Source organism: Corvus moneduloides, chromosome 1 (assembly GCF_009650955.1).
Source record: "Corvus moneduloides isolate bCorMon1 chromosome 1, bCorMon1.pri, whole genome shotgun sequence".
Taxonomy (NCBI): Eukaryota; Metazoa; Chordata; class Aves; order Passeriformes; family Corvidae; genus Corvus; species Corvus moneduloides.
In genome coordinates this window covers 161170013-161184081 of record NC_045476.1, presented here as the reverse complement: position 1 = coordinate 161184081, position 14069 = coordinate 161170013, and the positions used below count along the sequence as shown (strand labels likewise).

General features: G+C 40.5%; 1 protein-coding gene across 1 annotated transcript in view; it reads left to right on the top strand.

The window, feature by feature from the left end:
- Positions 1–14069, top strand: part of COL22A1 (collagen type XXII alpha 1 chain) — a 227599-nt gene that overhangs the window by 143983 nt on the left and 69547 nt on the right. The window contains exons 24-27 of the mRNA XM_032134095.1: positions 1577–1630; positions 11436–11489; positions 11846–11899; positions 12900–12953. Coding sequence (XP_031989986.1) covers positions 1577–1630; positions 11436–11489; positions 11846–11899; positions 12900–12953 — 216 coding nt within the window. The remainder of the gene's footprint in view (positions 1–1576; positions 1631–11435; positions 11490–11845; positions 11900–12899; positions 12954–14069) is intronic.

Here is a 14069-nt window from a genome sequence, read left to right as displayed (position 1 = left end):
TGGGCAAAATGATCATCTTTAACTAGAAAACATTTGTTAAATCATGTGGCGATGAGTCCTTCAGATTAAAAATGGGCTCTTGTTGGCTTTGACAAGAAAAGAAATGATGGATGTTGGAAAAGTAGAAGGAACATTTATGAATAGTGGGTGTGCTGGAATATATAATTCAAATTTTTATTGGTATTGAGTCCTGGCAATGATTACAAATTCCTTCTGATATCTGAGGACCCTATAATCACTCCTTTAATATTCTTCTAAAATTCTTTTGTATATGACCGCTGATTTTCATTGTTTTGAAGTGGAGGGTTGTTGGGGATTTTTTTATGAGAAAAACAAGTAAAATGACTGATTCTGACACACCAGCTAATAAATCTCAGTCACAACTGAGGAAAATACGATGAAAACTTGTTTTGTTTTTGATGGTTTAGATTTTTCATTCATTTAAGTCAGCAGAAAGCTTGTTGTTCATAGATGTTTCTGCACTTATTTCAATGAAGAAAAAGGAAAAATTTATATATGAATCTTAAGCATCTGTATGACCATTCACATTATCAGGGACATGAAACTTCTTTAATTATATTTTCCTTCTAAAAAGAAAATCAGTCTGGATGGGAAGGAGAAATGAGGGAGAAAAAAATCTGTTTCTCAGATATTTGCATGACTCTTCTTGTACCCTCCTACTATATTACTAACAGCCTCAGAAATATTAATGATTCAGTGTCTGTTACACATGAGGGAAGAATAGATCAGTTTTATAAAATATGTGACTTGCCTAAAGTAACACAGCATGTCACCTGTTTGGTTGAGAAACAAATCCAACCTCTGCCTTAACTCCAGTGCTTTCTCCATCCTTTCTTCCTCATTTTTCTTGTGTAGGATTTTTTCCTTTTGAATTATTTGAGGTCAAACCCATGGGGACAGAGATGCTGCAGCAATCCATACAGGTGACCTTGGTGCAAGGGTATACTCCAGGTCTTGGCTTGTCCTTCCCTTGCACCAGTGAAGTTCCCTGGTTCCCCTGAAGGGATAATTTTTACTTGCTGAGAAGTCAGTGAGCTCTGCCCCTTGGTGCTAATGGCACCCTTACTTACAATTGCCTCACAGATTCCTGTTTCCCATCCTAGAGAGTGTGAATCTTTTCTATTCAACCATTCACCAAAGTTCTTAATTATTTTATATCTTAATGCATGGAGCAGTGCAGGGAACCAAAGGGACACTGCTTTACCTCTCAGCCCATGTCTACATTTGTCACCTCCCTTGGCTGCATCTCGGCACCACGACTTCCTTACCTGTCTGTAGGGAGAAGCCAGGTGGGATTGCAGAGTGTAGGAGATGCCATGATGTGCATGAGAACAACCCTCAACTTTAGGATTATTGTCACAATTTGGAAGATACAGGACTGTCAAAGACTGCTGGAATTTCATTTCCAAATCGTGTCTGCTGTCTTCATTTCTAGATTTTGTGTTCTGTGTACTCACATTACGTTGATTTACCAGTTTGGGGGTAACAGACTTCGGAAAATCAATAGCAGCATTTGGTTTGCTCTCTAATATGTTCTCCTCTGTTGAACATGCAGGGTAAAAAGGGAGAACCAGGATTCCCAGGAATCAATGGTCTTATTGGACCTCAGGTAAGCAATGATTTCTTCATTTTCATACAATACGTGGAAAAAACAGAGTTTTGTGGCAAAAGAGGATTTGGAACTATGCAGCATGTGTGATCTTCTCCTCTGTACCATTTATGAAGCTTATGTTTCTCTTTTTAAGAGCTAAATAATTTCTCTTGTGAATGAGAGAAGTCTGTCTGTCTGCAAGCAATTACTTTTACTTTCTACAGTTTTTCAACATCTCTGAACAGGGATGTAAGGAGGTGTTTCGTATGTGATTTCCCCATTGCTTGCGCTTAGAGCAGCATCATTGAAGAGGGAAATCACTGATTTGTGTTTTGTGAGGAAAGGGGATGTCTTCAGTTAATGACCCCTTAGCCCCTTTGTTTTAAAGCTTTTGGCAAGTTAGTGCTCCAGCTTGCACCATAACATCATAAGGGCAAAATACTGTGGTTTATGTTAAGAATCATAAGAGAGGATTTAACTCCACCTTGGATCAGCCCATCCTGCCCTGTATTATGATAACACGGACACCTCTGGCTTAGTTTCTCACTAACTTTGCAGACAAATTCAGCAGACCTAAATCACTTTGTAGGGTCAGCCCTGCAATAAGAAAAATATCCGTGGGAATGTCCTCAAGTAGGAAAGATACAACCTCACACTGAGCTGACCGCTCAGAATAAAAATGAGCATTTCATCTGTTCCCCTTTCAATAGTAAATTAACAAACTGGACTTTGGCTTTAGGATTCTGTTTCAATAACGGGTAAAGTTTGGGGAAGAATTATGAGCTTCCATTGCTGCAGCTGTTGGTGATGTAATGTAACAAGCAGCACACTGCTAGACAGCAGATACTGACTGCTCATTTATTTGCCCTGGCAGTCTATGCCCTTGTAACCAGGAGAAATGATCTAGAAATGGTTTGTCTGGCAGGAGTTCTGTAATGAGCTGTTCATATGTCTGTGGAGGATGTCAGAGAGGCAATCCAAGGGCTTCAGACCCTCTGCAGGTGAAGTTCCTTGTGTCCAGCTGGGAGCCTTGCCCTGCAAAACACCACTTGATACTGGTTTACATATTTTAAGACTTTTTTCTTTGGTATAGGATCTAGTTTGCAAGTATTTTAGCAGCAGCCTGCAAGAATGAAGACAGTATTTCTAATGGATTTAAAAGATTTTAGAACCACAGAATATGCTGCATTGGAATGAACTGATAAGGATCATCAAGTCCAACTCCTGACCCTACCCAGGACACCCCAAGAATCTCTTTATATGCCTGAGAGCATTGTCCAAATGCTTCTTGAATTCTTGGATCATTGAGTACAACTCCCTGCTTTAGTTGTGTTTTGTTTTTCTTAGATTGATTGGTTGTTGTTTTTTTTGTTTGTTTGTTTTTTCCCCTTCATTTTGAAGGAAGATTTTTATCCATGTATGATTTTTAAGATACCTGACAGTATTCATCCAAACAATGTCACACTTTCTCAGCTCGGGTTCCCTGCAAATTAAACATATATATGCATGTGTTAGCAATTTTATAAATGCATCTGAGAAAATTGCTGACATAGGATTAAGTAATTTTCCTTTTTGCACAAGCTAAATAATGTTAGCAAATTTTATGTTAATTAAAACCACACAAAATTCTAGCCCCATCAAGGGATGCTGAAATTGACTCTTCCTCCAAGCTAACTGCACGAAAGGTAAAATATTGTTCCTATTCCTGCAGTGGCACTCTGTTCTGGACATATTACTGCAGATTTCCATATTTCTCTTTAAAGAAAATGCTTACATTCACTTTGTGACAAAACTACTTTTATGCTTAAGAGCACTTTTGGTGGCATTAGATTTTTAAAGCATTTTATCAGCAATTTTTTTTTTTTTTCTTAATTAGACTATACCCCAAAAATGCCCAGGAAGAAAAGTGGTTTCCTTTTACTGTAGTTACATGGATATTCATTCGAGTTATGTATGGAAACCTATGTCAGCTGTTCTGTGCTGTCCCCATGGTGTTGAGGGCCAACTGATTTGAGTTGGCTGCACATAAACTAGATTAGGACATGAAAATAATCTCCCTTTCCTCTGCAATTTTAACTTTGTCTGATTTTGTTTTCTGACCTGATTCCCCACATTGATACCTGTATGGACAAAAGGACAGGGTTGATATAGCAGCTTTAGAAGGCTCATTGTTGCTGAAGGCACAGGAAATATCTTCTGAAGTTATTATTGGGCTTTGTCAAGAAAAATTGTTGCTGTCATGCTCAGTCCAACTGAGAAGCCACAGAAGATCAGGTAGCTGTGCAAGGGAACTGACTTAAGGGCTACTCTTTGGGGTCCCTTCCAGCTCGGGATATTCTGTCATTCTATGATCCCGTGATGAACTGCAGTTGAGATGAGTCAGTCCAACTCTCAAGGACCATTCGAGAGGTAATTTAAGTGTCAGACCCTGAAGCAGAATCTCAGAGGCAACTTCCCTGCTAGTCTGAGGATGTTTTTTGACAATAGAGTAGCCTTACCTTTGTCTCTCTTTGCACAAACCGACTCAAACCAAATTAGAATATAAAAATATTTTTAAATATTTATTTTTCCTTCCAAATCAGCTGTGGTGGTGAACCTGTCCATGTGCTTATTTGCTCCATGTTGTCTGGTCAGCACCCCCAAAAAGAGCATTTATATTCCAATGACCTTTAGAAATGGTTCATCTTGCAACATCATTAAGCCATGGAATAGAAACTCTGGATATTTTTTCCCTTTTGGACTTGAACAATTTTCTGGCAGCAAGGACAGAGACACCTGCACTTATAATGTGTTTATATTGTTATTATTTATTTGTACTATTTTAGTGTCCAGGAACCTTAATCATTGGCCCAACTTCTATTGCAGTAGGATGTTCAAATGCAGACTGAAAAATGGGCATTTCTGTAAAGAACTTTCAGCTGAAATAGTTGGCTCAGGCACTCTGAGCTGTATCTCTGAATTACCAAGGTTGGGGTTTAGCTCCAAATGCAAGCACTTTTTTGGGTGAAGAATGGGGATGCAGGTGCCTGCTCCTCTTGATGGAGATCCAGTTAATATCATCAGTGGAGCCTGAAGCTCTCTTAAGACAGGCACCTACAAATGTGCCACTGAGCCACTGTCAAGGCTCCCCGAGCTGAGTGGGTACTTGCTGGCCACCTGTAAGACAGCAAAACACATCAAAAGTCTTTGAGATTTAAACAAAAATGCCATACCTAAGCCTTGCAATACCTCTGGGCTGTTACTGAGGCTTGCCTTATGCTAGATAACCTGGTGGTGTAAGAAAGACCTGAGAGGAAGACCAGTACAAGCTGTACCTATTATGGTCTTGGTTGGCAGTGATTTAATTAGTATAGACTTGTCTGTAGGGTGTGAGCTCAAGCCCAGGTTTTTTTAAGTAATTCAGGAAATAAATGATCTCCTCTGAAACATACAGTGTCCTTAATGTCCTTTTTATAATGCAAGTTAAAACTGCAAAATGTAAGAAAAGGATGTGGGTCCCAGCTTCAAAGCTCAGATTGAATTCAAACTTTGCCAGTGCTGTTTGGAATTGGAAGATACTGCTCAGAACTATCTTTAATAAGATCTATACCTTTAAAGAAACTAAATTAAAACAGTCTTCACCTGTGAAGATTACTAATAGTGCTGAAACAGAAGACATTAAAGGAGGTTTTTTTTAGTTGTTTTTTCTCATTTGCTGCACTGACTCAGTAAACCAACTCCAAGCGAACACATAAGGAAATAAATCTTCCTCTGTAGACAAAAGATCATGTCCATAGCTTACACCAAGTGATCAAATTAAGTAAACACTGCCTTTCACTGAAAGCAGGAAACTCTCCTAGAGAGACTGCTATGTACAAAGTCAACTTTATTCAGTACTTTAAAAGAGTTGCAAAGACAGTTCAGAGAATTTTTTGCTGACAGAACTTTTATTTTAAATTTAATGCTGGTACTCCAGTTTCAATGCCACCTGATGAAATGACTGGAGACTGGATCCATATATGAATTATGGCACTGCCACTGATGCTGACTGTAGGACATGTATTGTAGACAAATGTTCAGATCTGTTGGCTCTTCAGGCTTTTGGTTTTTAGTGTGATCAGCAACAGCTTTTTTTATAAGTCCTCTTACCTTAATATTGATTTGTAAGGCAGGATTTAAGCAGAGAAAGAAACACAGTGCTCTAATGCAACCTTACAGAAAATAAGTCAGTAATATGTTCTGGTTTAGATTGGATATAAGGAAAATTTCTTCACTGAAAGGGTGGTCAAGCATTGGATCAGGCTGCCCAGGGAAGTGGTAGAATCACTATCTCTCGAGCTATTTAAAAGAAGTGGCACTTAAGAGATGTGGTTTGGTGGTTGCAGTGGCAGCCCTGGGTTGATGGTTGGACTCGAGGATCTTAGAGGTCTTTTCCAACCATAATGATTCTCTGATTGTATAATTCCAATTCACAGTAGTAGTGGCTGGGGTGAGAAATGAGAAGCAGATTTGAGGAGCTGATCCTGGAATCCACTCGGATGCAGTGGAGAAGTGGAGCAATGGAGTAGCAAAGGACATAGTGAGACACGTGGGCTGCTCCACAAAACTGGCTGCAACAGCTTCATTTCTTATGGGAAAGGAGATTAAATAAAGGGGAGACAGCACAAAGCCAACAGGAGGGGTCTGTGGGGTCTTTCTGAGAGGTGAAATTGTGGGGAATGTCTTTGGAGTGGAGACAAGAAGAGAGAGTGGAAGGGAAAGGGCTGTCAGTTCCTCATTTACTCATTTTGCTCTCATTTTGTCAGCAGACAGAATGCTCCTGCATGTCCCTTCTTCTTGTTCATAAATCTGGCACACTGCATTGACAGCCCAGACCAGAATCTGTTTTAATCTGGGTTAAGGGCTTATCTAAGCCTTTGCCATAGTGTAACAGAATCCAGACATTGGCATGGAATAATACACAGAAAATACATCTGTGCAGGCTTTGCCTTCAGATACCTGGGAAAGCCATCAGACTCCAGTTTTCACTGTGAAATGCCATTTGTTCACCACCCTCCAAGACTTAGTCATCCCTTCTTTCATGGAAAAGAGATTTAGGCCAAGAAGTCTACTGATGGAGTCACAGACAAAGGCTTCTGTTCCTTTTCAGAGCCTCCTGAGGGAGTGTACAACCTAAATCTTAATATCTGTGCCTTTCCCAGCCCATCTTCAAGCAAGGTACACACTGGAACAGGAGAACATCCTTTAGTGCATTCTTGAGGGCAGACACAGCTGTTTCTCCAGTATGAACAGTGTCAGATTTCTTTCCTGAACACTGTCACTGCATTACATTGTCTAAGGAATGGAGCTGGATGAAACACAATCCTGAAAAAATCCACCCCCCACAATGTTTTTAAAGATGTCCCATCACATAACACACATACCTCTACAAAGTATTTTGATTTTAGATTTTAATGAACATTTGAAATATTTTTGTTTCAAAACAACAGTTTGAAAATATTCTGGTCCAAATATTTTATTTAAAAAATCCGTGTTTTGCATTTTTTTTCCCAAATGTGTTTGTGTAGATCTGTTTTAAAATCAAGTTTTCAAGTTTGTATCAGTTTTTGCTTCAACATGTACAAAGCATACATCAGAGTGTTTGCCAGCCAGAAAAAAAAATACAGCCTGTGATTATTTTCTTCTGGTTCAGGGTTTCAACAGGACACCACTGTGGTCTGGATTTGGGATAAAGACTCTCATGTGCATAATTCATCAAATAATCTTTGAAAAATGTAGTTGTATAAATCAGGTGCTTTAATCTGGATTCGCTTAAAAATGGAAGCAAAGAAAACAGATGGTGTGAGATTCCTTGGGGTGAACATTACACACAGTCCTGCTGCTGTAGTTTTATAATGTTGGGTTTTTTAAAACTTTGATAGATTCTGTCATTTTGGCGAATTCTAATATTTGAAAAGAATATTACGTGCTCTGAATTACACTCAGAAGTCAGGAGAAGGGCTACAATAAGATACTGAAATACAAGTGAAACAGAACTTCTCTGCACAGTAGCAAAAGGGAGGGCTCTATGAAGGATATTTATGATGTATTTCTGCCATTTTTTTTCACTTTGTCTCATCACTTGCTGTAGCCCAGGCTGCAGAAAGCAGGAAACCCAATAGGACAGTCGATGTATTGGTGTGTGCAGTCAGCTGGAGCAGGCTGCCAGCACCCTGTGCATCACCAAGAAATACTGCTGGCCATCCCATAAAACTGTCCTTTCTGTGTCCATCTCAGAGAAGATTTTATCAGAACAGCTTTCCATTAGTATGTGTAGCATTTGTTGATGCAACACATGGTGAGTCTACCTGTAAACCAGTTTGGGCATGATATCCTGGGTAATTATCTCTTGGAGAATGATGAAATGGAATTATTAGTGGCAATTTAGGAAAAGGATCAGTGGTATTCCATTTCAGGACTTATGGTTGCGTAAGGTTGGCCTTGAATATGGAAAGTCTATGAGAATAATTAGAAATTGTCTGGGATAATGAGAAAACCAAGAGTAACTGGGTGTAGCGGGTTGGGTTTGTTCCCGGGCGGAAACACCAATTTAGTGTAGTGGTTTGGTCTAAAATACTCATTACTGTTTATCTTCTGTGAGATAAGAATTAGGAGAAATGCAAAGCAGGCACCAAACTTGAAAGAATATAAAGAAGTTTATTAGCGGACTTAAAACAGGGGGAAAAAAATTATACCACCTTCAGAACTGTCCTCCTCCCCCCACCTTCCTCCCTTCTCCCACTGACAATGTAAAAAAAGACAACCCTTAAGATGTTCAGTCTGTTTACCACTTCCATAATAACCTTGTTCAGTCCATTTAGAATGAGAAGTCTCTTCGTGCTCGTGCTATGAAAACATTATCACAACGAGACAGCCGCCCACTTCCAAATATCGTTCAGTCCATTTAGGAAGAGGAGTCTCTCTGCTCACGATGTGAGTCCCTTCCCCCGACTTGCAGCTTTTCCTGCAACTGCTTTCGAGGGTCCACTCTTGAAGTTTTTTGGGGTACAGTTTTAAGGTTGAGCTGTTCAGAAACAAAAACAGAGGCCCTTCTCCTTCCCTAGGAGCAAAGGGTCTTCCTCATCTTCATCGTTAGGACTATCTCTGGGAGCATCTCTAGGGACTGAGGTTTTCTCCTTTCCTGTTTGGAGCAAAAGTCCTCATCTGGTCCATCTCTCCCCGTCCAAACTTCTCATGAAATTACAGCTGCATCAGCATCTGCCTATCTCAGCGCTGGTGCTTTTGCTCACGAGTTGAACACTCCACCCCCCATATCTTCAGGAAATTACAACAGGATACTCTGATATATCATAGCTTCACAACCGAATTTCAGCTTTAAGCATCTCCTCTCTCTCTTCCCTCAGGTTTTCAGCTTGAGAGAGCTTGGGGGGGGGGCGTCTGTCTATTCTTAAGTGTGGATCACAGAGGTGGTCACAACTTTTAAGTGGCTTAAAGAATTGTCCATATTCAAACTGGCCAGCTGATAGGTTCTATCAGGTACCAGAGGAAGCTGTAAGCACCCCTTAGCAAGGACATCCCTTCTGGGACTATGCTTGCTAACCTATGACACTGGGAAAAAGAGTTGGGATGGGGAGTACATAATGCTTCCTATTTTACGGTTTACACTGGTTGCTGTCAGATGCTGGAGTAAGACTGGTTTCAGATCAGACTGACCCCTGCCACTCTGTCACTGTGTGGGGTAACTCACATCATACCTGGGATTGCATGGGCTGAGGCTGGGTCCTGACTGGGCTTTTTCACCTCCTGGTAGAAGTTCCCTGTTCTAGGGCCATGAGGGATGTGTGTTTCATGGTGGGAGACAGTTCACTTAATGACAGAGAGAGAACACAATGAAATTATTAGGAAGGAACCACTGGAATTGTCGAGGAAAGCCTGCAGAGGTAAATATAGACATAGTCCAATCTGAATCAGTTTGTAGTTTTAATAAAGTTTTGCCTTCATTCCTAGTTCTCCTCCCACTCTTCATGGAAGCCCCTTCTTGGAGCCCATACTTTCTGCAGGGCCTCTCAGCAATGCCTTGTAGAGGTGGAGTAGGGCCAAGCAGAATTTCCATGTCCTTGGTGTTTGGGGCCGCTCCATCCAGCTGTGTCTGCACACAGTTCTGTCTGTGTGGAGTATTTGCTCCTGTGCTGGGCTTATTTGGACTATTGAGTCTTTTCCTTGAATAGTGAAGCCTTTTTAAGTGAAGGATGGTCTTGACCATGTGTCTCCTGATGGGTGTAAAATCTTTAACTGCAGGACCCAACCACAGGATTCCCCAGGAATTAAATCATCAGCATCAATACATCCAAAGGCACATCTGTCTGGGGATGTTTTAGCCATGCTCACATTTGAGGCACTCTACAAGTGAGAGTGTTGTTGACAGGATAACTCCATGTCTGTTCTGAGTTGCAATGAGGCTAGTGCAGCTACAGGATCCTTTTCTGGTCTCTTTGCCCCATCTATTGGTGAGAGACTCTTAGCTGCTCCTGGCTGAATTTTGTGAGTAAGTTTCTATAAGATCACTTACCTGCCTTTTTTGCCAAACCATGCCCCAAACACCTCTTTTTCCTCACTTTTTTACGCCATTTTCTTCTCATCACCTACATTTTCAGTTAAACATAAATGCTAATATTGATCCATGACTCATAATACCTTAATATTGAATGGTGACAGGGAAAATGCTGTCTGGCCGTTTTCTGTCTTGTATCAGTTGCTCAGTTTCAAATCTTTACAGAGGGCTTGGGTGGGGTGGGGAGGTTTTTTGGTGTTTTTTTTTGTTTGTTTGTTTTTTTAAGTACAATTGCACCAGAACTCCTCTTATGCTGAAAACTGAGAATTAATGAGATTGTCATGTTAGAAAGACAGAAAGAGGCAGCCAGGGTAAAATTTCAGCTCAGTCATATATCCATTTCTCATGCTGTTTGCTCAGGTCCTGATCCAAAAAATACATGAACACATGTTTCATTCTGAGCTTAGGAGAAGTCATGTCTTGTCTACAGGGGAAGCTGGCAGTAACAAACATGCTTTGTATCTCAAGCAACATACTAAGATTTGTCAAGGCTGGAAACAAATTTCTCATAGGAAGCCAAATTTAACAATTTGCTCGATGCATAAAAATAAATCCCTCTGTAAATCGGGTGACTATTAAGAGAATATTTTCCCTAAGAGAAACAGCTGTTGCAGAGAGATGAGTAAGAATGTTAAGATATTTCCAACTGAATGTGTTCATCAAACTATGAATTCATGAGGATCTTTTACTACCTAGCAGGTTGATGTTGAGCAACAAAAGGGTGGCACATTTTGTTTTAAAACACCTGAATCACTGCAGCGTTTCTCCATACTCTTGGATTCACTTTCTTACCTCTACCCTCCCAAAAAAAGCAAGCTCAAAGCACAAGCCTGTTCCATTAATTAGTTGCTTTCAGCAATCTTTTTGCAGAGGTAAATTATTCACTTTGAAACAACATGAATCAAAGTTAACTTCAACTGGATGCTCCAAGGAATCCTACTGGTCAAACTTCAGGTTACCACTGATGGCCTTCAACTGCTCCTTCTCTTGTACTGGAGTGCAGGATGGAGCTCCCCTCAGCAATGGCAGCAGTGGCTTAAGCAGAAGATCCTCTTCTGCCTGTGTTCATGGCCCCTTGTCTTGGCATCTTGCACTTTTTGGGTAGAAGTTAAGAAAATAAAGCTCAGTGCTTTTGTCCATTTCCTACAGGGCTCCTATTACACAGGGAAGGACCTGAGGCTTTCAGCCGCTACCAGAGGATTTAATAAACTGGCTTTGCTTCCTCTCTTGCAGGGTCCTCCAGGGCCCCCTGGCATTGCTGGACCCCTGGGACCACCTGGGCCACCGGTAAGAAAGCTCTGGGGTTTTTTGTTTTATATTGAGAAGAAAAAACAGGTGGGGAAAATTTTAGGTCATGGCTTTCAGAGGGAACAGAGTTAGGGCCTCTGGCAATGTGTGTTTTCTCTTACATTTTCTCACTGCAAAGCCACAGCTGGTCCTAGAGCACTGCTTCTCCCTGCTGAGCCTTGGAACCATATTGGTGCTTCCTGGGAGTAAGTCAATGTCTCCAGGGCTCCCCATGGCACTGACCTGACTGCAGTTGAAGGGAAAACTGCACTTCAGTTGAAAGCAGCAATCCCCAGTGATATCCCTGCAAAGAACAGAAATACTGATTTATTTTTTCTTCTGGTTTCATTTCTCAGGGACTTCCAGGAGAGATTGGAGTTTCCGGTAAAACCGGACCACCTGGACCAGCTGTAAGTGTTGAGGAGCTGCTTCCCTCATCTCCGAGCTCTCCATTGTTTCAGATAGTTTAATTCTCAAGTCTGCTTTGTTTCCCACATCTTGTCTGCACACCAGGTTTTAACATGGGCTCCAATACTGTCACTTTTATTCCAGAAATTAACCTCTGATACCTTTTGTGAATAAGAATTTTACCAGCTGCAGTCCCACTATTCTTAAGGAATTGGATCATATTATTTTCTTTATATGATACCTTTCAAAATTCCTTTTGCATTTTACACAATATTGTTTTTCCAAACCTGGAATTTCCTGAATCAGGCCAAATAACTCATGATTAAAATCTCAGATTTAGCAGAGCATAGCGATTTCTGTTGGGTCTTAAGTCATAAAAGTTGAATTATTAAATACTTAGTACAGAAATGCCACCTACAGCCTGCAGGTTTTGGGGATTGACTGACACTTGGAAAAGGGAAGAAAACTTTTTCTCACCATTTAAAATGCATTACAGGAAGTAATTTTAATTCTTATCTTGCTGAACCACTATGTCACTATGTGCTATATAATTTAATTTTAGGAGTCTATGTACTGTATAACAAATTACCAATATTTAAAAGGAGAAATTGATGTAAAAGAAAATTTTTATAGCTACTGATAATAGGGACTTACATAGAATAAGTTAAAATGTAAGTAAGATACATAAAAAAATATTTAAAGATCCACAGTGTAGAAAAACTCTACACTAGAGTTTCTCTGTAGCAATGCTGACATCCAGTGGTCATTCACTAAAACTGGGATACTGGAAAAAAGGGCAGAGCAAATACGTACAATGTGAGAATTTTTGTGCATTTTGAGACACAGTAGGGAAAAAAAATAAAAAAAAATGCATGAGGGGGTTCTTCTTTTCTTAAAATTAGGTGGGTGGCTAGAGGGTTGAAATGAACACACTTATGTTGAATTTGATGATAACAATTTAAAGAACCGGCACTTAACAGTTTATGATTTCCTCTTGTTTAGGGGCTGCCTGGCAAAGATGGACTCAATGGGCTTCCTGGGCTTCCAGGTCTAAAGGCAAGTGACACCACAGACACTGGGACTAAGCTGCCTACCTGGGCAGATCATTGGGGTGAGCAAGCAAGGGAAGCAGGAAAAACACAGCTGGGCATTGCAAAAAGTCTTTCAGGAAATCCAGTGACTCTGGCAAGTCAAGGCATGTATCCAAGGCACAATGAAGAAGAACAAAGAAGTGTAGCAGACTACAAAGGTGTTCCTTTCTTTCCTCCCTGAAGGGCTGGAAAGAAGAGATGCCATCCCCCTGAGCCTTCTCTAGGTCTGTGTGGCAGAAAGTTGGTTCTTTATTATTTTCTACTTCTTATATCCCATTTGAAAGCTTCTCCCAATGACAGATTGGAAAGGGGAGTTGTCTCCCCTGTTGTCTCTGCATTGGGAGAAGGGAGATAGGAAATTTAGAGATAGGAGACACTTGACTTGTCATCCCCCTGCAAATAAGGGTCAAAGAAATGTACCATGTTTTGACTACAAAGGCCAAACTAGGTTTTGGGGATGATGATGCTTATTAAATAAAACCGCTCTTAACCATCTGTTGCCTTGGATTGCATTGGCAGAGGTTTTCTTGCTTCTGATACTTGAGCCCACGTATAGCAGAGTCCCCAGCTCCCATTTACTGATGAATAAAAGAGAAGAATTTGGAGCCCATAACATATTTCCGATGTTAAATAAACTTTGGATTTTATCCACACTTCTGTGTAATACTTACTGTACTTCCCAGCTATGTAACCATATTTCAACCACTGCAGCCTCTGCTGTCCATACTGACACCATCCACCTTGGAACATCAGTTTTAAAGTATTTACATAATGGACCCAGTGACCAAGGCCCCAGCCCCAAAATTTTATGTTTTTTTTAAAACACTTTCTGACTTTCTAACCACATAGAGTTTGAAGAAACTGAATTGAGGTGTTGTTTTTCAGGTAATTCACTATGGGCATCTTTAATGTAGCAGTGATTGTGTTATTCCAGAAATTCTCCAGTAGAGTGCTGCAGATGTGATTGCAAATGGCACTTGAATGGAAAAACAGTCCAGGAAGCATATTCTCATATGACTCCATTTACACCCCCAAGCTGATCCTGAGGAGCTGAGTTAAAATATTCCTCACCATTGGCTGC